Here is a 25950-nt window from a genome sequence, read left to right as displayed (position 1 = left end):
ACAAGGCATATATCTTGAGGTACCTTTCTCCTATGTGGGTAAGTCATTAGACGCCATATAGAAGTAGTGTTCACTGCCAGACAGATATGTAAAAATGATGATAACTTTTACCCATATTCAAATACATAATTCTGTTGCATCTTGAATTTTATGTTATGTAATGTCTTAAGGAATGAAATTTTGATCTCGTAATATTAATTTACTATAATTTTGTACACATTATGTCATAGTGTGCAAGCAAGGAAGTATATTTATGCATTTCTTAACCATTTGCATTGCTTCATATTCCCAATCAATGTGATTCAGAATTCTTCCTATTATTGCGTCTGTTGCTATTTCACTGACATTTTGGGCAAAGTAGTACATTGGTTAAGGTATTGCACTTGTATGTAGAAGGAGTTGGGTTGAAATATGGACTTAAGTGCTATGTGGCTCCCCTAAGTTATGTTATTTGAGTGCTGGACAGTTCCTTGTATTAAGCCTTGAACAATTCTTATGCAGCATAACTTGTATTCATTATCTACTGACATTCGTGCTGACAAATAAAATTCCAACCCACCTCCCCCTCCCCCAAACATAATGACCTCCTCCGTGCCAACTAGCTGAGATTCTGAAACATCAATCATGGGAAACCCAAGTCACACTTTTCTAACATGATATACTGAAAGCTTACAATCAAGGCAGTCAGGTAGATGCAGTATTTCTTGATTTCTGAAAAGTATTTGACTCATGCGACCTATTCTGGAATATTGCTAAAGTGTGAGGCTCGCATACCAAATAGGACTAATGGGTTATTGAATATATAAAGAAAAGGGCAGCACAAATGGCCACAGATTTGTTTGATTCATGAGACAGTGTCACATAGATACCGAGGAAATAGAGCTGGCAGATTCTTGAAGATAGATGTTAACTATCCCGAGAAAGTCTACTAACAAAATTTCAAGAACTGGCTTTAAATGATGACTCTAGGAATGTACTACAATCCCCCATGTTTCGCTCACATAGTGATCGTGAAGATAAGATTAGAATAATTGTGGCGCACACAAAGGCATTCAAAGTCATTCTTCCCATACTCCATTTGTGAATGGGACAAGAAGAAACCCTAATAACTGGTACAGTGGAACATACCGTCAGTTCTCATGTTGTTACCTGCCTGTTGAAATTTGGGTATTACACCATGATTGTCTGGTTGAGGTGGCACAATATTCAAAGCAGTTTTCTTTCATTTATGATGATGATTGATGTTCAGATGTATGACTGACCATCCAGATTTTGATTTTCTCTAGTCTACATAAATCAATTAAGGCAAACACTGGCACTGCTTCTTCAAAAAGTCAGTTGATTTCCTGATTGTCCCTTGTTTAGTCTGAACTTTTGTTCCATCTCTAGTGACTTTAATGGGGTGTTAAACCCGAACTTTCCTTCCGTTCTCCATGATGAACATCACAAATTTCTGCAACAGTAGTGGTTTGAAGGAAGAATAATGCCTCCATTTGTAATAATTTGTTTCATTAGGCATGACTGATTTCAACCATATGGTCACTGTCAGTTGGGAACATTAGACTTCAGGTCTGATAGTTTTGGTTATCACCTGCTCTGTGTTAGTAGATTCTAGGAGGAACAGGCAACTTGGTGATTAGTCTCCTGGCTGTGTCAGGAACAATTCTTGAGTCCTTTGCGAGGGCCTTCGTATTTCTGCCTATCCTTGCCGTCGGGTCACTCCTTAGTACTCTGTAAACGGGATCGCTTAGCAGTTCGCCCATCTTCTTTTCATATTCAGACGTGTCCATCAGAACCATAGCGTTTCCTTTGTCCGCATGTAGGACCACAGTATCCTTGTTATTCCTGAGCTCCTTTATTGCCTGTTTTTCTTCATGTGTGATATTGCCTTTGGGTGGTTTTGCTGTTTGTAAATTTCTTACAGTTTCCTGCTTTATCTTTTCTGCTTCGACACGTGGTACTTGGTGGAGTGATGCCCCCACAGATTGAATGCTCTCTTCTGTGGGAATCTTTGTGGGCATAACTGCTAAGTTTAATCCTTTGGACAGAACTGACGTCGCTGCCTCACTGATGGTCTGTGTCGAGATGTTAACCACGGTACGAGCTGTATCCAGACTTAGCTGTGAGTGGTGTTTGTTTCCCGTTCTTGTTGTTGTGGTCTTCAGTCCTGAGACTAGTTTGATGCAGCTCTCCATGCTACTCTATCCTGTGCAAGCTTCTTCATCTCCCAGTACCTACTGCAGCCTCCATCCTTCTGAATCTGCTTAGTGTATTCATCTCTTGGTCTCCCTCTACAATTTTTACCCTCCACGCTGCCCTCCCATACTAAATTGGTGATCCCTCGATGTCTCAGAACATGTCCTACCAACTGATCCCTTCTTCTAGTCAAGTTGTGCCACAAGCTCCTCTTCTCCCCAATTCTATTCAATACCTCCTCATTAGTTATGTGATCTACCCATCTAATTTTAAGCATTCTTCTGTAGCACCACATTTCGAAAGCTTCTATTCTCTTCTTGTCTAAACTATTTATCGTCCACGTTTCACTTCCATACATAGCTACACTCCATACAAATACTTTCAGAAACGACTTCCTGACATTTAAATCTATACTCGATGTTAACAAATTTTTCTTCTTCAGAAACGCTTTCCTTGCCATTGCCATTCTACATTTTATATCCTCTCTACTTCGACCATCATCAGTTATTTTGCTCCCCAAATAGCAAAACTCCTTTACTACTTTAAGTGTCTCATTTCCTAATCGAATTCCCGCAGCATCACCTGATTTAATTAGACTACATTCCATTATCCTCATTTTGCTTTTGTTGATGTTCATCTTATACCCTCCTTTCAAGACACTGTCCATTCCGTTCAACTGCTCTTCCAAGTCCTTTGCTGTCTCTGACAGAATTACAATGTCATAGGTGAACCTCAAAGTTTTTATTTCTTCTCCATGGATTTTAATGCCTACTCCAAACTTTTCTTTTGTTTCCTTTACTGCTTGCTCAATATACAGATTGAATAACATCGGGGAGAGACTAAAACCTTGGTTTCCCATTAGCTCCTCAAATTTCTTTTTTTGTCGACTACTGACCAAGTCCTCCTCCATGCAGGCCTGGTTGTGGGTTATTCGGCGATGTTATCCCAGTCCTTCGCTGATAACGTAGTTGACAGCCATAAATGCATGCTGTACAGTTGCCTTTTGTTGTAGTCTATGAAGCTCCGGAGGTGTTGTATCCTCTCCCTTAATAATGCATGACTGGCCTGATAGTAAATGGTTCTTGCTCTTTTCATATCAATTTGAGGCCGTACCCTGATGAATTTCAGGATGACATGATGATCTCGGCACCTTTTAAGGAATCTCAAGAAGGGAAGGTGTTTCAGGTGAGGTGGGGGCTGGCAGAATGGAGGGAAACCTCTAAGGTAACAGTGTGCAGGAAGCCCCATAGCCTATGAACAGAACTCATTTGCTCATTTGAGGACAGAGAGAGATGATGATGGTGATGGTGGTGGAATTGGGGCGGGGGATACAGAGTGGGAGAGGTGGAAGATTGGTGGAAGAGGAACTAGTAAAGATGGAAGCCAGGAGGAGTGCAGTACTGAAGGATGTGTTGGTGGTTTGTGGGACAGTTCCTACCTTTGTAATTCACAGAAATTGGTAGTGGGAGGTGGAGACACTCAAATGACAAGGATTGCAAAGCATCCCTTGAAATCAACCTTGGTTGTGATTAATAGCCTGCTCTACCCTGAGAGATCTTGCCTTCTACCACAATTTGGCCTCTCGTCTGTGTGGACAGTCAGTCGGTTGAGGCATTGCTCACATTGAAGGGTGTGCAGTAGTTGGAATGGATTTGAAGACGATGTGTTTGTTTTTGCATATGGCCATTCCTCTTGTGTGATCAGATATAACCTATTATAGGATTGGAAAAGGGCATGAAAAATGGATGAGAGTGTGGATCAGGTCAATTTCGATCCCTTTGATATGACCCACATGGAAAGAAGTTGAAAGTAGAAATGATTCAGTGATGTACCAGGATATTTCATAGGTTGGATGGGTGGTATAGTACACCTTTGAGAAATGTGAGAAGTATTTTAATGAGGATATTCCTCATTTTAAGACAATGAAAGATTTGTAAAGCACTGGTGGAGAATGTGGTTTCACTGTTCCTTGTTACTTGTTAGCAAGTCTAATTTGGAACATTTAAGTGTATGAGAGGATATATCACAAGGTTTTGAGGATTATACCTATCTAAGAATATTTTGACATTATCTTCAGTACATTAGTGGAGAGACTGCTCATCACTACAGATCCATCACATACAGAACAGATTTCTTGTTCTTTCTGTGGAAGAGGCAGTAGTTATCAAAGTGTGATTTGTTGGACATAATGAAAGTGATGGTTCATATCTGTGGATTTGGTTCATTGAGCATAGGATGTCCAAGTGATTTTTATTTAAGAGAAAGTGTTGAGGCTAAGAAATAATGAAGAGAAAGTATCTTGGCTATGAATCCAAATGACAGTGATATAATATATGAATCTGAATTAGGTGAAGTGTTTGGGGCTACTTGCCTAGAATGGATTTGTGTAAGTGACCTATGAACTATTAGAAATGTAAGGGTAACACGCCAGTTGATGTACTGTGGATTTGTTTGTACATATTCTCTTCAACAACTCAAAAAAATAGTAGTTCTGAATGTGGTTCATCATATGTACCATAAATAACAAATGGTTTAGTAGCTCAAAGTATGCTGGGAAAGGCAGTGAATGACACTGACAAGGCCCTAGGTGTGGAAGAAGTTAGTATATGAGAAAGTTCGTTACCAGTGAATAGCAAGAAGCCTGGTAGTAATGGGATAGGAAATGCAGTGAGGCCGTGAATGAAGTCGGCGTACTTTGTAATGTAGAAAGGTAGGTTGTATATGTGAGTTGAAGGTGTTAGTTGACTAGGGCAGAGATCTTTCGGTGGAAATGCAATAAGCACAGTAACTGACCACATTAGGGAGTACAAGGTGATTTGTCTTGCCATACAGAAGGTGGAGATTCAGGCCTTCAAGGTTATTTGCAGATACTGATTGCCTCATATCAACTTTTGTTTTTTAGAGTAAATGTCCTGTAATTTTTGTGGATGGTGGTAGAAGTGTACCATAGTAGATTTTGTTCTGTAAGTAAAATAGTAATTTGCATATTGATATTGGGAGAACCTTTTTTTTTTTTTCAAGGGGAACATTCATAAAAAAGTAGTTTCTGTTACAATGACATACTCACATTTCACTATTATTGTTTTGTGATACAGGTTCCTGCAACACTTGGTAATGCCAAGCAATTCAGGCTTGTGCATGGGCTCCGATTACCGCATTGCTCTACTCTGCAATGCATACTCCACAAACCAGGAATATTTTTCACGGCCAATGGCAGCCCTAGTAGAGACGATCCTGGGCACTCAGAAGGGGCCACAACAGGCTCCTTTGCTTCCAATGTCCAACAATGCAGCTCTAGCAAGTGGACCCACAACTCCATTGTCCATGTCGATTCTTGACTCCCTTACTGTGCACTCCAAGATGAGCCTCATCCACAGTATTGTCACTCATGTAATCAAGCTGGCCCAAGCAAAGTCAAATCTGGCACTTGCTCCTGCACTTGTTGAGACCTATAGTCGGCTGCTGGTATACACAGAAATAGAATCACTTGGCATCAAAGGATTTATTAGTAAGTATGTAATAAAAGTCATTTATAAATATCATTTTCTAAAAGACTCCCCAGGTAGTGCACGCCTTATATGTTTTTATGACAACAGTGCCAATTAATGAGTGTAACATTGAAACTATAAATAAACACTGTACTAAAAATAACAGTTAAAATTAATATGAGAGACTGGAAATCATGTCACTTGTAGTGCCAAGAATCATATCTTACTGTATATTATACTTACCAAATTCCATGCTTTTCTGTTTGCTATTTGTCTGAGGAAGGGAGCCATTAGTTGGTTTTGTGTTTTGTATAGAAGTTCTCTTATTATTAGTGTAGTCAGTATTTGATTAGCATTTTCTTGATGTATACTTATTTCCATTGTTATCAGTCATATTTATTAATACTTTTAACTGAAACTAATGTTCACAAAATTGAACAGAATTTTGAATCAGGTATTCATTATTCTGAAAGATAGAAATGAAATAGTAAAAAAAGAAGTGGAGAAGGTTGGATAGGAGCCCGCGGGGCAACCTAAATTGTCCAAACTTAGGAAACGTACAAGCTAGGCAGCTTTCAGCAAATGGAGATTGGATGGTCACATCCTTTACAGGGAGCTAATACTCTCTTACAAATGTGCACATACTCTCAAATTACCATTCTGCTGAGAAAAGGGGTGTGATAGGCACACCCATACTATGTGAAACATGTGTATGAACTTGGTCAATGCACACATGAGGTGGAAAACCTCAGCCATGTTTCCAGAGTTAGCAGGTACTCTTGTGCAAAAATCATAAAGACCATTTGAGCAAAAACAAATGTAGCTCCATCAGAGAATGCTGTTCTTCCTAGTTTACAAAATAATGAAGAAGAAAAAAAATATTGAATGTTTAAAATCAGATAAACACTATCAAGATCCCTTTGTTACAAATTGAGTCAGGGTTATATGCCCCAGGACAAATAGGAAATCTGAGAAAAACCTGGGAAAGACTTTATCCAGGAAAAACCTGGGAATTTTTGTTAGAATTCTGAGAGTTTTTCAGTGTTTTAGTTTTCAGTTAAATTGTAATTTTGACTGGTAACAACTGATACTCTAACAAAGAATTTTACTGTAGCCTCCTTCTGACGAATAATACTGCATCAGTAAAACATCAATGAGAGAATAACACCAAAATAAAACCTTAGTGCAAAGAAAATGCCCTATTTACAACAGCAAAACAAAGTACACACAAGCATCAGCCAGCAGTGAAAATTTCTTGAATCATGGAATGTTTGAATCTCATTCAAAACTCTTTCAGGGCCAATCACTTAGAAAAACTTTGGACTCAGAAGACCAGCCATTTATGCCCCTATTTAAAATTTTACTGACACATTTGTGTTTGATATGTCTTAAAGGGTAACACACTAAAAAAGACCAAGCTCCAAGGTTCATTTTTCATATTTATTTTAGTTCTTCAGTAGATTACATATTATTCAGTCCAGGTTCATTTTTCTTATTCATTTTAGTTCTTCCACAGATTAAAAATTATTCAATAATAATGCAAGAAGTACAATTATCCTTTTAAAAAAGTGTGTGATGGGTTCATGAGCAAGTTCGTACGTAATTGACTTTTCTGTGTAAAAGTCGAAGTGGTTGCTATAACATTTATTCAGGCGGGTTGGCCAAGAAATGTCCACCTACCTCATTATGGCTTCCTTACGATGTCCCTTCACTCTGCAGTAGTAGATACTCACTAGGCCGTGTAAAGCAGCGTTGATGAAACTACGACCTAATACCTACCACACAGAGGCCACGTAACTCAAGTTGCAAATCAATTCCTGTAAGTTCATTTTAACAAATTTCGGGTGGTGGGTAAATGCAGTTTACCTGCAGTAAGCCTTTGGAAATTTTAGTGAACTGGTTTTTATTCTTAAGGAAGTATCTAAATTTGCTAGAAGTCCAAATTTACTATTTTAACTGCTCTACTATTCTCATTTCACAGTCTGTACAAAACGTTCAAAAAAAAAAAAAAAAACAGCCAGAATATCTACCAGTCTGACCCAATTAATGTTCGGTCTGACAGTTACTGACCCACTACTATAGCAAGTTGAAACTTCGGTCGTATCAGTGGTCTTCAAAGTTAGAAGTACTCGCCCATGTATTCCATAAAGTATACGGAATATGCCACACGGAATTTCATGAAGACCGAAATATCACACACTCATAACACATCAATTAATTAATCAAATTGTCCTCACAATGTTCGTAACTTAAACTGCCTAAGTCATGACACTTCCTATCCGCAATGAACTTAATAGTTCTTCATTTTACAAGTTATTTTTTCAGCGACATTTAGCATGATGTTACACATACAAAGGTTGGCTAGCGACTCTCTAGAGGCCTCCCCCACTCTCAGTCTATCTAACTTCTTGCGCATGGGAACAGCTTAATTCTGATTGGCTAATGGTCTGAATGACCAATCAGAATGATCCTTCTAGATCATTCTCATGGCAAAACTTGCCTGAGCCAATCACTACTCAGAAAATCATTGACATTATTACACAACCAATTTCTAATATAATGTTTAATAAAATAGACCAAAATGCAAAATAATCTGTAAATTAAGTGTGAAACTTTTTCCAATTCTGACTTCTATTCTGGCTGCTCTCTTACAAAAGCAAGCACACATCGACATACATCATCAGCTTCGTGGTTGCACCACAATTTTCCCACAATTCAATTTCATAAGTTTTTACACAGAATGCTATTAAGTTTTTACGTATGTCACCCGGTCGCTCTCTCATTCATTCCCATGTATACACATAACAAAATAATAAGCAGATAATAATTTTGAATGATTCTTTTACACTACGAAATGCAGAGTAATTAAAGTTTTGAAAACACAATTCCAATTAAGTGAGTCAATACACTGAGAACTCTGTTTATGACTTTAGATGATAATAAAAGACAAACTTCTATTGTTCCTAACTGAGTTTTGAGACATAATTGTCAGTTTTTGAACATTTAAGTAATTTTCTTAATCTCCGGAACTATACGAGATAAAAATTTGAAATTTTGACATGATTCTTTTCTTAATAACAAAAGATGGTATACATAGTTCGAATAAAATTGGTTTATAATTACTATGGTTTATTTAGATTTGTAGGGTGTATGAATTTACATTCCTACTAGATGTTACTTGAGACCGTTCTCACGGCTTTTAGCGTCAGCTGCGCTGTGAGTCATAGCGAAGACACAATCCTGCAGCCACCGAGCTACACAGCTGCATGCTTTACTGCAATGAATGTTATCTCATAATAACTAGCTACGTTACAGGGGGACCCACAGCAAAAACATATTGACTACCAATATTTCTTAATAACAAAAGATGGTCTACCTAGTTTGAACAAAATTGGTTTATAATTACTATGGTTTATTTAGATTTGTAGGGTGTATGAATTTACATTCCTACTAGATGTTACTTGAGACCATTCTCACGCCTTGTAGCATCAGCTGCGCTGTGAGTCATAGCGAAGACACAATCCTGCAGCCACCGAGCTACACGGCTGCATGCTTTACTGCAATGAATGTTATCTCATACTAACTAGCTACATTACAGGGGGACCCACAGCAAAAACATTTTGACTACCAATATTTATGTGAGAGCTTATCTTTTCTTTTAGCTATACTGTGTGGATATTAATTTAAACAATTATCTTTTCCTATTTGTGTATATGCAGAACTGAACAGTGATGTGCTATTGGCTGACTACATTGTATGTCTTATGCTCTGAATATCTGCTGTCTTTTGCTGGTAATATCATGTGACATGAACTATGATGGACTGACAAAGGTGCACCACGATCTCAATTTCAGTGCTTCGGAAGCTATTGTGTTATATTTGGTGAAATTCCTATTTACACTTCCATTTTATGAAAATATGAAGTGGACACATTGCTGTGCATGGAAGATAGTGCCGAAACGTGTTTCCTAAAGTGCCGGGAAATTCTCCACTGGTGGATAAAACCTTTACCGTTCAAAGGATTGATAACACGAAAAAAATATACCCATGGTATAGTGTATTTTCACCCAGGAAAAGTATATTTTTATCTCGGAAAAATGAGGGTGTTTTGTTTCTTGTCTGCATAGACACCCTAGGAGTGTTTCACATTTGAAGTACCTTAGAGGAATACATTTTGAAATGAAAAGATAATTTAGTGTGGGAGGTACAGAAGTTTGGCTGTGGCAGAACTTTTATTAACACACAGGTTCTCACTAAAATCGGTAATTACCACACGTCTTCATGTAGTTGGAAACTTTTTCAGTATAGAGGAAATCTTAAAATTAAATCATATATGGATGGTATCTTTGCATCAAACTTCTGTTGTATTGTCAAACAATGGAAAACCCAGGATGGAATGTAACAATACCGGAGAAGGAAAGTTGCTACTCACCATATAGCGGAGATGCTGAGCCAGTGTGGTTTCAGTTTTCTGAGACTGCAGATGTGTGTGCAAGTTGCGTGTGTGTGTGTGTGTGTGTGTGTGTGTGTGTGTGTGTACTGCTGACAAAGGCCTTTATGGCCGGATGCTACAATTGTGTGAATCTTTTTGTTGTGCCTATCGCGACTCAGCAGCTCCGCTATACGGTGAGTAGCAACTTTCCTTCTCTGGTATTGTTACATTCTGTTGTATTGTGTGAGTCAAACATAAATATAACAAGGTTCAGCACTTAAAAGTGGACCACGGTGCTGCTTCTGTGGCAATAACTCCAACCTATTAATAGTCATCAGTAACTCACTAACATTTGACAGTGTTGCTCAGTTGCAACAACAAAACTCTAGGTAGCTTAAAATACCCAAAAAAAGAAGTAATTACACACAAAGCTCAACATCTGATTGTCATTGACTCATTAGAGTTGAGATGCTAGTTTGGTTTACTTAAGGATAGCAGAAGTCTCATCAGAGGCATCATCCTTTAATTTGCATGAAGTCATCCTGTTGGCATAAATAAATACAGACATTTAGTGAAACCAAGAAAAATGAATCAGGATGGCTGCACAAAGCTTTTTACCCACATCCTCTTTGAGTTGTTGTTGTTGTGGTCTTCAGTCCTGAGACTGGTTTGATGCAGCTCTCCATGTTAACTCTATCCTGTGCAAGCTTCTTCATTTCCCAGTACCTACTACAACCTACATCCTTTTGAATCTGTTTAGTGTATTCATCTCTTGGTCTCCCTCTATGATTTTTACCCTCCATTCTGCTCTCCAATACTAAACTGGTGATCCCTTGATGCCTCAGAATATGCCCCACCAACCGATCCCTTCTCCTAGTCAAGTTGTGCCACAAATTTCTCTTCTCTCCAATTCTTTTCAATACCTCCTCATTAGTTATGTGATCTACCCATATAATCTTCAGCATTCTTCTGCAGCACCACATTTTGAAAGCTTCTATTCTCTTCTTGTCTAAACTATTTATCGTCCACGTTTCACTTCCATACATAGCTACACCCCATACAAATACTTTCAGTAACGACTTCCTGACACTTAAATCTATACTCGATGTTAACAAATTTCTCTTCTTCAGAAATGCTTTTCTTGCCATTGCCAGTCTACATTTTATACCCTCTCTACTTTGACCATCATCAGTTATTTTGCTCCCCAAATAGCAAAACTCATTTACTACTTTAAGCCTCTCATTTCCTAATCGAATTCCCGCAGCATCACCTGATTTAATTCGACTACATTCCATTATCCTCGTTTTGCTTCTGTTGATGTTCATTTTATATCCTCCTTCCAAGACACTGTCCATTCCGTTCAGCTGCTCTTCCAGGTCCTTTGCTATCTCTGACAAAATTACAATGTCATCGGCGAGCCTCAAAGTTTTTATTTCTTCTCCATGGATTTTAATTCCTACTCCGAATTTTTCTTTTGTTTCCTTTACTGCTTGCTCAATATACAGATTGAATAACATCGGGGATAGGCTACAAGCCTGTCTCACTCCCTTCCCAACCACTGCTAGCATGAAAGCCCTTCAACTCTTATAACAGCCATCTGGATTCTGAACAAATTGTAAATAGCCTTTTGCTCCCTGTATTTTACCCCTGCCACCTTCAGAATTTGAAAGAGAGTATTCCAGTCAACATTGTCAAAAGCTTTCTCTAAGTCTACAAATACTAGACACGTAGGTTTGCCTTTCCATAATCTATTTTCTAAGATAAGTCGTAGGGTCAGCATTGCCTTATGTCTTCCAACATTTCTATGGAATCCAAACTGATCTTCCCCGAGGTCTGTTTCTACCATTTTTTCAGTTCGTCTGTAAAGAATTCGTGTTAGTATTTTGCAGCCGTAGCTTATTAAACTGATAGTCGGTAATTTTCACATCTAACACGTGCTTTCTTTGGGATTGGAATTATTATATTCTTCTTGAAATCTGAGGGTATTTCGCCTGTCTCATACATCTTGCTCACTAGATGGTAGAGTTTTATTAGGCCTGGCCCTCCCAAGGCTGTCAGTAGTTCTAATGGAATGTTGTCTACTCCTGGGGCCTTGTTTCGACTTAGGTCTTTCAATGCTCTGTCAAACTCTTCACGCAGTATCGTATCTCCTTTTTCATCTTCACCTACTTTCTCTTCAGTTTCTATAACACTGTTCTCAAGAACATCGCCCTTGTATAGACCCTCTATATACTCCTTCCACCTTTCTGGTTTCCCTTCTTTGCTTTGAACTTGGTTTCCATCTGAGCTTTAGATATTCATGCAAGTTGTTCTCTTTTCTCCAAAGGTCTCTTCAATTTTCCTGTAGGCAGTATCTATCTTACCCCTAGTGATATGTGCCTCTACATCCTTACATTTGTCCTCTAGCCATCCCTGCTTAGCTTCTCCTTTCGTCAATTAAATTCAATATCTCTTCTGTTACCCAAGGATTTCTACTAGCCCTTGTCTTTTTACCTACTTGATTCTCTGCTACCTTCACTATTTCATCTCTCAAAGCTACCCATTCTTCTTCTACTGTATTTCTTTCCCCCATTCTTGTCAATCGTTCCCTAATGCTCTCCCTGAAGGTCTCTACAACCTCTGGTTCTTTCAGTTTATCCAGGTCCCATCTCCCCAAATTCCCACCTTTTTGCAGTTTCTTCAGTTTTAATCTACAGTTCATGACCAATAGATTGTGGTCAGAGTCCACATCTGCCCCTGGAAATGTGTTACAATTTAAAACCTGGTCCCTGAATCTCTGTCTTACTATAATATTATCTGTCTGAAACCTGTCAGTATCTCCAGGCTTCTTCCATGTATACAACCTTCTTTTATGATTCTTGAACCAAGTGTAGCTATGATTAAGTTATGCTCTGTGCAAAACTCTACCAGGCGGCTTCCTCTTTCATTCCTTATTCCCAATCCGTATTCACCTACTACATTTCCTTCTCTTCCTTTTCCTACTATCGAGTTCCACTCACCCATGACAATTAAATTTTCGTCTCCCTTCACTATCTGAATAATTTCTTTATCTCATCATACATTTCACGAATCTCTTCGTCATCTGCGGAGCTAGTTGGCATATAAATATGTACTACTGTGGTAGGCGTGGGCTTCACATCCATCTTGACCACAATAATGCGTTCACTATGCTGTTTGTAGTAGCTTACCCGCATTCCTATTTTCCTATTCATTATTAAACCTACTCCTGCATTACCTCTATTTGATTTTGTGTTTATAACCCTTTAGTCACCTGACCAGAAGTCTTGTTCCTTCTGCCATCGAACTTCACTAAGTCCCACTGTATCTAACTTCAACCTATCCATTTCCCTTTTTAAATTTTCTAACCCACCTGCGTGATTAAGGGATCTGACATTCCACGCTCCGATCCGTAGAACGCCAGTTTTCTTTCTCGTGATAACAACGTCCTCCTGAGTAGTCCTTGCCCGGAGATCCTAATGGGGGACTATTTTACCTCCGGAATATTTTACCCAAGAGGACGCCATCATCTTTTAACCATACAGTAAAGCTGCATGCCCTCAGGAAAAATTACGGCTGTAGTTTCCCCTTGCTTTCAGCCGTTCACAGTACCTGCACAGCAAGGCCGTTTTGGTTAGTGTTACAAGGCCAGATCAGTCAAACATCCAGACTGTTGCCCCTCAACTACTGAAAAGGCTGCTGCCCCTCTTCAGCAACCACACGTTTGTCTGAACTCTCAACAGATACCCTTCCGTTGTGGTTGCACCTACGGTACGGCTATCTGTATTGCTGAGGCACACAAGCCTCCCCACCAATGGCAAGGTCCAAGGTTCATGGGGGGCCTCTTTGAGTATGTGTCCATAATCTTAATATGAATAAATTATCCATTCATTATTGGCTCATTTAAAGAAAAAAAGGGGGGAGGGAGGGGCAGCCATTGACTCGAAAAGTATCCTGGATGAACACCATGGTGACAGTTGTCTGTTGGAGGGTCCTTCAGTCTGTGAACTGGGTCACCCACATAACTACTGGGAGACTGTGATTTAACACAGAATCAAAGTGACATTGCTGTGTGACAGAAAAGTATCCCAAGTTTTAGTTTGATACTTACACAAGTAATGAATAATGCTTTCTCTAGTGACATGAACTAAGGAATGAATAAATAGACATCTGACAATTATCCTGTCAACTGTCATTTATTTCAGCAACATGGTCTTGTTTTATGGTAATCATAAATTACTTGCCCATCCCCGGAATGATTACTTTTACCACATAGCTTGCCCCTTACCTTTACATTTGCATCAGCCATTCATTACATTATTAATTTTACAAAAATTGTCATACGGCTATATGATATTTTTGTATTCCAGCTTAGCCTTTTGTTTAATGTTTAGCTTTCACAAAAATTGTGTACTAATAGTTGTTGTATCTACTTACACTCCTGGAAATTGAAATAAGAACACCGTGAATTCATTGTCCCAGGAAGGGGAAACTTTATTGACACATTCCTGGGGTCAGATACATCACATGATCACACTGACAGAACCACAGGCACATAGACACAGGCAACAGAGCATGCACAATGTCGGCACTAGTACAGTGTATATCCACCTTTCGCTGCAATGCAGGCTGCTATTCTCCCATGGAGACGATCGTAGAGATGCTGGATGTAGTCCTGTGGAACGGCTTGCCATGCCATTTCCACCTGGCGCCTCAGTTGGACCAGCGTTCGTGCTGGACGTGCAGACCGCGTGAGACGACGCTTCATCCAGTCCCAAACATGCTCAATGGGGGACAGATCCGGAGATCTTGCTGGCCAGGGTAGTTGACTTATACCTTCTAGAGCACGTTGGGTGGCACGGGATACATGCGGACGTGCATTGTCCTGTTGGAACAGCAAGTTCCCTTGCCGGTCTAGGAATGGTAGAACGATGGGTTCGATGACGGTTTGGATGTACCGTGCACTATTCAGTGTCCCCTCGACGATCACCAGTGGTGTACGGCCAGTGTAGGAGATCGCTCCCCACACCATGATGCCGGGTGTTGGCCCTGTGTGCCTCGGTCGTATGCAGTCCTGATTGTGGCGCTCACCTGCACGGCGCCAAACACGCATACGACCATCATTGGCACCAAGGCAGAAGCGACTCTCATCGGTGAAGACAACACGTCTCCATTCGTCCCTCCACGACAGGCGTGAATGGAGGGACGAATGGAGACGTGTCGTCTTCACCGATGAGAGTCGCTTCTGCCTTGGTGCCAATGATGGTCGTATGCGTGTTTGGCGCCGTGCAGGTGAGCGCCACAATCAGGACTGCATACGACCGAGACACACAGGGCCAACACCCGGCATCATGGTGTGGGGAGCGATCTCCTACACTGGCCGTACACCACTGGTGATCGTCGAGGGGACACTGAATAGTGCACGGTACATCCAAACCGTCATCGAACCCATCGTTCTACCATTCCTAGACCGGCAAGGGAACTTGCTGTTCCAACAGGACAATGCACGTCCGCATGTATCCCGTGCCACCCAACGTGCTCTAGAAGGTGTAAGTCAACTACCCTGGCCAGCAAGATCTCCGGATCTGTCCCCCATTGAGCATGTTTGGGACTCATTCACGCCTGTCGCGACACCACTGGAGGCGGGCTGCACGATGTTGGGGCGTGAGCGGAAGACGGCCTAACGGTGTGCGGGACCGTAGCCCAGCTTCATGGAGACGGTTGCGAATGGTCCTCGCCGATATCCCAGGAGCAACAGTGTCCCTAATTTGCTGGGAAGTGGCGGTGCGGTCCCCTACGGCACTGCGTAGGATCCTACGGTCTTGGCGTGCATCCGTGCGTCGCTGCGGTCCGGTCCCAGGTCGACGGGCACGTGCACCTTCCGCCGACCACTGGCGACAACATCGATGTACTGTGGAGACCTCACGCCCCACGTGTTGAGCAATTCGGCAGTACGTCCACCCGGCCTCCCGCATGCCCACTATACGCCCTCGCTCAAAGTCCGTCAACTGCACATACGGTTCACGTCCACGCTTTCGCGGCATGATACCAGTGTTAAAGGCTGCGATGGAGCTCCGTATGCCACGGCAAACTGGCTGACACTGTCGGCGGCGGTGCACAAATGCTGCGCAGCTAGCGCCATTCGACGGCCAACACCGCGGTTCCTGGTGTGTCCGCTGTGCCGTGCGTGTGATCATTGCTTGTACAGCCCTCTCGCAGTGTCCGGAGCAAGTATGGTGGGTCTGACACACCTGTGTCAATGTGTTCTTTTTTCCATTTCCAGGAGTGTATTTTACATCAGAATGTTGTTTTGGTTATTAGTAAAGATTGATCTTTATTTTTCTTCATATATAATTTGAGTGCACTTAACACCATTGATACATTATGTTTTCTTACCAAATAAAATCCAGAAGTGTCCATTTTCCTGTAATCAAATTTTTGTCTCATTTGTATAATTGTTTCATATTTCATGCATAATTCTGTTTTTCAGGTCAGTTGCTGCCCACTGTTTTTAAATCACATGCTTGGGGAATTTTGTATACTCTATTGGAGATGTTCAGTTATCGTATGCATCACATCCAGCCTCATTACCGTGTTCAGCTGCTGTCTCATCTGCATAGCCTCGCTGCTGTACCTCAGACGAATCAAACTCAGCTTCATCTCTGGTATGAAAGTACTGAAATCCTGATTTTTTTTCTCTGCAATATAATCACTCAAAATCTAGACTCGAATTTCATTGCCAATGGCCTGCTATGTATTTGTTGTGATTCTCTTTCACCTACGTGTTTCTGCAACTGCAAATACTCCATTGTCATGTCATTTATTTGTGATGTCTTCCCCATAGTTAATTTAATGTTTAAGTTTAGAATCAACATTTTAAATAAGAATGTTCAAAATTTGAGATTTAAGCAGAGAATCTGCTTACCCGATGCTCAAGCATAAACCTCTATAGCAGAGAGCCACATTAACCAAAAAAGTTTAATTTCTTGCTTTCATTTGCTTAATTGAAGCCTTGAACTCCAATGTTGTCTGTTTAAATGCAAAGTCATAGGACTAATATTATCACAATGTTAGTTATAATATTAAGCATTTTATAAAAGGATTTTCGAAAACTCAGCAACCAGTTGCATGAAAGAAAATTTATTTCTTTATCGGTTTCAGGCACCTAGTGCTCTTCTTCAGAAAATCAAAATTATCGCATTATTAGTGAGCTTCAAAAATAAGCAGATCTGTGCAGCTTAGTACTCTAGTCCACAGCCACAGCCCCTAGTCACACAATGTGCCTCACACCTCATTTTCATGAAAGCATGGTATGAAGCATGTTGTGCAACAAGGATCTGTGATTTGGAACATTACTATGCTGCTTGAAACCGATAAAGAAATAAATTTTCTTTTGTGCGATTGGTTGCTAAATTTTTCAACAATTATACTTATTGTTGCTGAAGATGAGTAAAATATTTGGGATAAAATTTTGTTATGAGTTATATGTAAGTTGGTTACATCATCACACATTGAGGAGTTGGAGAAAGAAAAAAAAAAATAATGATGTTTACTATGTGCGAGTGAATGAAGTACATAAAATATTCACATATGTGTGACTATGACAAAAAGAACAATGCTTATGATGCTACACAAAAATACACTTTGTTTGAAGTTGACTGTTATAATTGTTTCTTCAGAATGACAGTTAATAAAGCTCTGAAGATGGCATTTTAAGCCAAAAACTGATTAACACAATGAAATTAATACCATAGAACAAAAGCAAACCTTTTACCTGCCATCTCCTCCTCCATACCTCTGTCCGTCTCCTCCTACACCCTCTCCCTCCATCGCCTCCTACCCTCACCTCTCCATCTCCTTCCTGTCTCTGTCCATCTCCTCCTTCCCCTCTCTGTGTCCACCTTCTATGTCACCTTGTTTTCAGTCCCCCCCCCCCCCCCCCCCCCAAATTGGTAATTGGCTCGTACCCCTACAGGCAGAAAGTGGTGTGTGTACAAAGTTCTGTTGAAATCGATCCAGTGGTTTGAGAGTAGATGTGAAACATACGCACAAGCATTTTTGTACGTTGAGATTTCCTTTATGTAGGCAGTGGGCAATTATACTGATTATTTCTTTTACAAATTGGATAGTTCCATTGAAGAGTTTCCTGCACCAGTCTGACCATGTGCTCTCTCATTAATCTACATCTACATGATTACTCTGCAATTCACATTTAAGTGAATTAAGCTTGGCAGAGGGTTCCTCGAACCACAATCATACTATCTCCTTACCATTCCACTCCCGAACAGCGCGCGGGAAAAACGAACACCTAAACCTTTCTGTTCGAGCTCTGATTTCTCTTATTTTATGATCGTTCCTACCTATTTAGGTTGGGCTCAACAAAATATTTTTGCATTCAGAAGAGAAAGTTGGTGACTGAAATTTAGTAAATAGATCTCACCGCGACGAAAAACGTCTTTGCTTTAATGACTTCCATCCCAACTCGCGTATCATATCTGCCACACTCTCTCCCCTACTACGTGATAATACAAAACGAGCTGCCCTTCTTTGCACCCTTTCGATGTCCTCCGTCAATCCCACCTGGTAAGGATCCCACACCGTGCAGCAATATTCTAACAGAGGACAAACGAGTGTAGTGTAAGCTGTCTCTTTAGTGGACTTGTTGCATCTTCTAAGTGTCCTGCCAATGAAACGCAACCTTTGGCTCGCCTTCCCCACAATATTATCTATGTGGTCTTTCCAACTGAAGTTGTTCGTAATTTTAACACCCAGGTACTTAGTTGAATTGACAGCCTTGGAACTCATGTGGATCACCTCACACTTTTTGTTATTTAGCGTCAACTGCCACCTGCCACACCATACAGCAATCTTTTCTAAATCGCTTTGCAACTGATACTGGTCTTCGGATGACCTTAATAGACGGTAAATTACAGCATCATCTGCGAACAACCTAAGAGAACTGCTCAGATTGTCACCCAGGTCATTTATATAGATCAGGAACAGCTGAAGTCCCAGGACGCTTCCCTGGGGAACACCTGATATCACTTCAGTTTTACTCGATGATTTGCCGTCTATTACTACGAACTGCGACCTTCCCGACAGTAAATCACGAATCCAGTTGCACAACTGAGACGATACCCCATAGGCCCGCAGCTTGATTAGAAGTCACTTGTGAGGAACGGTGTCAAAAGCTTTCCGGAAATCTAGAAATACGGAATCAACTTGAGAACCCTTGTCGGTAGCGGCCATTATTTCGTGCGAATAAAGAGCTAGCTGCGTTGCACAAGAACGATGTTTTCTGAAACCATGCTGATTACGTATCAATAGATTGTTCCCTTCAAGGTGATTCATAATGTTTGAATACAGTATATGCTCCAAAACCCTACTGCAAACCGACGTCAATGATATAGGTCTGTAGTTCGATGGATTACTCCTACTACCCTTCTTAAACACTGGTGCGACCTGCGCAATTTTCCAATCTGTAGGTACAGATCTATCGGTGAGCGAGCAGTTGTATATGATTGCTAAGTATGGAGCTATTGTATCAGTGTAATCTGAAAGGAACCTAATCGGTATACAATCTGGACCTGAAGACTTGCCCGTATCAAGCGATTTGAGTTGCTTCGCAACCCCTAAGGTATCTACTTCTAAGAAACTCATGCTAGCAGCTGTTCATGTTTCAAATTCTGGAATATTCCATTTGTCTTCCCTGGTGAAGGAATTTCGGAAAACTGCATTCAATAACTCCGCTTTAGCGGCACAGTCGTCGGTAACAGTACCATCGGCACTGCGCATCGAAGGTATTGACTGTGTCTTGCCGCTTGTGTACTTTACATACGACCAGAATTTCTTCGGGTTTTCTACCAAATTTCGAGTCAATGTTTCGTTGTGGAACCTATTAAAGGCATCTCGCATTGAAGTCCGCGCCAAATTTCACGCATCTGTAAATTTTAGCCAATCTTTGGGATTTCGCGTTCTTCTGAACTTCGCATGCTTTTTCCGTTGCCTCTGCAACAGCGTTCGAACCTGTTTTATGTACCATGGGGGATCAGTTCCATCTCTTACCAAATTATGAGGTATGAATCTCTCAATTGCTGTTGCTACTATATCTTTGAATTTGAGCCACATCTCGTCTACATTCGCATAGTCAGTTCGGAAGGAATTGAGATTGTCTCTTAGGAAGGCTTCTAGTGACACTTTATCCACTTTTTTAAATAAAATTAATTTGTGTTTGTTTCTGATAGATTTGGAAGAAACAGTATTGAGCCTAGCTACAACGACCTTGTGATCACCAATCCCTGTATCAGTCATGATGTTCTCTATTAGCTCTGTATTGTTTGTGGCTAAGAGGTCAAGTGTGTTTTCACAACCATTTACAATTTGTGTGGGTTCGTGGATTAACTGCTCGAAATAATTTTCGGAGAAAGCATTTAGGACAATCTCGGAAGATGTTTTCTGCCTACCACCGGTTTTGAACAAGTATTTTTGCCAACATATCGAGGGAAGGTTGAAGTCCCCACCAACTATAACCGTATGAGTGGGGTATTTATTTGTTACGAGACTCAAATTTTCTCTGAACTGTTCAGCAACTATATCATCGGAGTCTGGGGGTCGGTAGAAGGAGCCAAATTATCAACTTAGTTCAGCTGTTAAGTATAACCTCCACCCATACCAATTCGCACGGAGTATCTACTTCGACTTCACTGCAAGATAAACCACTACTGACAGACACGAACACTCCACCACCACCAATTCTGCGTAATCTATCTTTCCTTAACACCGTCTGAGACTTCGTAAAAATTTCTGCAGAACTTATTTCAGGCTTGGCATGGGACATTAAACTCAAATCTTCCTTCCTTCCTTCCTTTGTTTGCAAATTATTGTGAAGTTATGGTTTCTAGGTTATAGCCACAACAGACATGAATATGTCAGTGGAAAGTTCTGGTGGGATATATATAATTAAGGAATAGAGGTATCAGTTAACCAAATAGTAGAAACATTCAGTCATCAAATAAGACTGAGAGCATTGCTGACTATCAGATAGCAGTGTAACCCTACAGTGTGTTTGTTTGTACATATGTGTGTACATATAACCTAGCTTCAAAAAGAATTAATCTGAAAGCTACCAAAGTTCTCTGTCTTTATGTGATTGTTGACAGTTCAACACATCTACTTTATAGTGAGCTGTTACCTTTACTCTTAAATTAATTACACAACAGATATGTTATTGATGTGAGGGGAAAAAGGAAATTAGTGGCAAATATTTTTGTCATGCTAAACTATTTTCAGGAGCACATTTTTGAAGCAGTTTACATTATTTTTAAAACCCTCTTTTCAGAAAATGGTGTAATATAGAATATCACATGGTTAGTTATGAAATTACTTCATTCAGTAAACAACATCATTTGGAGTTGTAGAGGAATGAGTAAAGGTAACCACTGTTTGTATAGTTGACTTGTATGAAAGTCATACTTTGAGGGAGAACAAAAGTTCATAACCTGAGCAATCATGTAGCAGTTCTTGCTTTGTTCCTATTGACTGCTCAGTGCCATTGCTGAGCGGACACAGTCTAGATTTCAGTTCTTCGTAAACTACTGTGCTATATTTGGTGGAATTTGTGTTTACTCTTTGTAGTATGAAAATATGCAGTGTAAATATTGTTGCACATCAGAGATCTTTACGAAATGAGTTCTTTTTTTTTTGCTGGGTTTTGTTTCATAAAGTGCCAGGAAGTTCTATGACAGCATATTTAACCTTCACTATTCAAAGGATTGATAAGTTTTTCAACTGCGAGCGAAAGTATATTGTCACTTAAGACAGAAAAAATACGCTTTCACTGTCAAGAAAAAGTGAATTTTCACTTGGGGAAAAGCGAATGTTCACCTGGGTAAAAGTGTCTTTTCAGCCGAGAAAAAGTGTATTCTTAACCGGGAAATCTGGGAAAAATCTTTTTTTAACCGTGTATACACCCTGTTAAAAATATGAAAAGATCATATTTATTCTCTAAAATTTTGATTGTATTATAAAATTATTGTTTCTCATTGTCTGGTTCATGCAGTACAATAAATAATTAAGAAATGAAATTGTAAATGAATATTATTTTGAATGTAGTGTTTCTCTTTGTTGTTAGTGTTGAGAGCACAGCACTTCGATTAATCACTGGCCTAGGCAGTGCGGAAGTCCAGCCACAGTTGTCTCGCTTTCTTAGTGAACCTAAAACACTGGTGTCTGCAGAATCAGAGGAACTAAATCGTGCCCTGGTTCTCACATTGGCTCGCTCCATGCATGTCACAGGAACAGGTTTGACACTTCACAGTTAACTCCAGTTTCAACAAAATTTTCATTGTGATGAAGCAACTATCTTTTTGTTGCCATCATTGCTTTGATGATTCTTAAAATTTTTATTAGTATCGCATTGTAAGTGTATTCTTTTTGTGGGAAAATACTCTAACTTATAAATTGAAATGTTGAACTATGTAATGAAAAACAGATCTCAAGATCATTTGTGAAAACGAAAAAAATTTAAAGCCATGAACGTATCTGGTATTGCATTATGGTTCAGGTTTCAGATACACTGTAGAAATGAGTAAATTTATGCATAGTGACATGATGTATCATCAGATGGAAGACTGTATTACCACTCAGTGTGCCAGATTATCAGTTAGATAAGTCACAGCAGAGCTTAACCTATAAACCTATAAACAATCATCAGTCACATTCCTATGACCACATGTATTCATTATGAAGAAAGTCTACAGTCATTTTCCATGTAACGACCTGGAAAAGATCAAAATGGTCTCCCTTTTGAAAAATGCTCACTCACAAAAGTTCACAAAATGATGAACTACTCCTGCCTCCCCCCACCCCCACCCCCAAAAAAATAAATAAATAAACACACTCTCTCTCTCTCTCTCTCTCTCTCTCTCTCTCTCTCTCTCTCTCTCACACACACACACACACACACACACACACACACAGGACTCCACGTACTTACTTCCATGATGGAAGTGGTGACTGAGTGATTGTCAGAGTAGATGAGTGAGGATAAGAAAGTATTGGATGTTGGCAGGACAAAAGAAACTGTGTGCCATGGAGAGGGTAAATAGTTGTTGGGGGATTAAAATAGTAAAGATAAAGTGCTTTCAACCATAATGACTTTCCCAGAATGAAGTTAAGCTGTGAAGATTGGTCATGAGTCATGCTTGGGTAGCTCATTCTGTAGAGCCCTTGCACGCAAAAAGTCAAGGTCCCGAGTTTGAGTCTTGGTTCTGGTACACAGTTTTAATCTGCCAGGAAAGTTCTTTAGTTATTGTTGTTAACAACCATAAACTGTGTGTATGTGTGTGTGTAAATGAGAGAAGAAGAAGAAGGAGTGAGGGGAATCCAAAGTTGGTATGAGAGATGATTGGACTACATAATTAGAAGAGACGAAAGAGTGAGGGCAGAGGAGAGGGGTGGAGGTGATCGAGGAGGAGACTAGCTAGGATTAAGGCTAGAGAAATTGTGGGAACAGAGGAGCTACTACAGGCACACTTCTCATGTACACAATTCATAGGAGCGGCAAAAGGATTGACCAAATAGTTTGAGCATGGACATGGTGTGTTGTGGTCTGCAATATGTTTAGCTATCGAGTGGTCTAATTCGTGATTAACCACTATTTGGTAGAGGCCATTGATGTCATCTAGCATCTGTGCTTTAGCCACTCGACTGCATTTTAGATGTTTATAGCAGTTAGCCAGCCTTCTATTCACATGGATAAATGTTTTAATGTTGCCAAAATGTGGTTATTAAGCTCCAGCTGCTTGTCCCTAATCTCTCTCATACTTATTATCTGTTGCGCATAAATACTCTACGTCTTATTTTCACCACACAGCTTCCATTTTCTGTCATCAAATTTCTGAAGTACTTGAAAGATATTACTCGTTCCAAGGCATTTCTAGCTATGATAGTTTGACAGAACATTCATGATTGCTGAATCATATCACTTTGGCTTTTCTTGTAGAGTGTTTTTCCAAATAATCTGTGAGGTGATTCTACATCTGAAAATAAACTGAAGAAGTCCAATGAACGTGTGTCCGATTTTCAATGTTACAGAACTGGAGTGGGTTGAAGACTACACCCACCCATGAATGAATATGAAGACAGATGTGATTATTACTTATCGAAATGCTGTTTAGGCACTGTGGTGGACAGAATAATGGTGGGACAGATGACTGATTCATTCTACAAGAGGTGTGGGTTTTCTCCAACAGATGGCAGCATTGTGACATTGCAGTGAGGTACAACTGCAAGCATGTGCAATTGTGAGTTGGATCAGTGAGCAGTTGTGAGGCCTGTTCTGGCATAATGTCAAGCACCAGCACATCAGCCAGGAACATTAAAGCAGAGAGAGCTGCGAGACGATGTCAGCCAATAGTACGCTGACCGACCCCTCTCTAGGTGACAACGAGACAGTAGCATCATCTAGACGAAGAGGACATAAGCGCCATGCTGCCTGGCCACGGCCCAGTGGAAGACAAGCCATTTCTACGAAACCTGCAGCCACAACTTAGGAACTTTATTGTTTCTCTTGTGTTATGAACTGTATACACTAACGAGACTGCTTACGTTTCGTGTTGCCCTTTGCTTGCAACATCTCATTATACATTTTTCAAAGTTAAGTATCATCAATTAGCTGACTGTAATAAAATCTCATTAATATGATTTGCTTCAATTGTTGTCTAGTGACGCGAGAAAGCAGGTTTCCTAGGCACCCTATATTAGATGAGTGGGCAGGACACAACAAGGCTGTGTACATGTTGTGCCTGAGTGTTGTTTAATCGAGCAGGTCCATTATGCCCATGAATACCAACAGGTCGCGTACGTTCACCCACGCAGAATATGCAGACATGTTGTTTGTGTATGGATACCTGCAATTACTGTGCCTGTGCGGTTGTGACAGAGTACCAGAGACATTTCTCTGTTCGACAAACCCTCTGTGCCAGGTATTTCCAACAGTTTTTCAAACATTATTTGAATCTGGAACACTATCCAGTGCACACATAACATCAAAATGTGAGGCCATTCGGTCTGTTGAGAAAAAAAAAAAAAAAAAAACATTATTGCAATGGTTCAACGGAGTCCCACCATCATTATATGGCACATTACCCGTCAGCTCAATATTCCACAAATGTGAGTGTGGCGTATGTTACATTCTGAGAGCTTTTACCCATTCCATATGCATTCTGTGCAACATTTGCATCCAGATGAGTCTCAAAGTAGACAACAATTTTGTGAATAGTTGGCTGTACCAGGAGATGTCATGCAATACACTTTATTTACAGAAGAGGCTACATTTAGTCACAATGGTATCGTGAACATCAACAATTCTCATACATGGGCAATGGAGAACCCACATGACACTAGGGAAACAAGATTCCAAGTTAGGTTCTCAGTGAACGTCTGGTGTCGTTTGATTGATGATCTGGTGATAGGGCCCATGGGCTGTGTACGCTACAGAGATGGATACATGTAAAGAACTTATCACTTGAATCACTGATGCTATTGCCCACATTAAAGCCCGCTGAGATGTTGTTCGATGTGCAGCACAACACACCCTCCAACTTGTTGACAAGTGCCTTAAAATGGATGGGGGCTTTTTGAACACCTCGTGTAGTATGGATCTGTCATCTGTCCTACCATTCTTTTGTCCACTAAAGTGCCTACACAGCATTCCAGTAAGTAATGTTCACACTTGCCTTCGATTCATTCATGGATGGGTGTAGTCTTCAACCCACTCCTGTTGCGAAATGATTGAAAATTGGACACATGTTCACAGAACTTTTTCGGTTTATTTTC

General features: G+C 40.3%; 1 protein-coding gene across 1 annotated transcript in view; it reads left to right on the top strand.

The window, feature by feature from the left end:
• Positions 1-25950, top strand: part of LOC126259200 (mediator of RNA polymerase II transcription subunit 23) — a 177091-nt gene that overhangs the window by 89349 nt on the left and 61792 nt on the right. The window contains exons 9-11 of the mRNA XM_049955791.1: positions 5292-5704; positions 16604-16778; positions 22244-22413. Of these exons, the coding sequence (XP_049811748.1) occupies positions 5292-5704; positions 16604-16778; positions 22244-22413 (758 nt within the window). The remainder of the gene's footprint in view (positions 1-5291; positions 5705-16603; positions 16779-22243; positions 22414-25950) is intronic.

This window comes from Schistocerca nitens, chromosome 5 (genome assembly GCF_023898315.1).
Source record: "Schistocerca nitens isolate TAMUIC-IGC-003100 chromosome 5, iqSchNite1.1, whole genome shotgun sequence".
Lineage (NCBI taxonomy): Eukaryota > Metazoa > Arthropoda > Insecta > Orthoptera > Acrididae > Schistocerca > Schistocerca nitens.
Note: the sequence above shows the minus strand (reverse complement) of the source record. Positions and strands in the feature narration are given on the sequence as shown.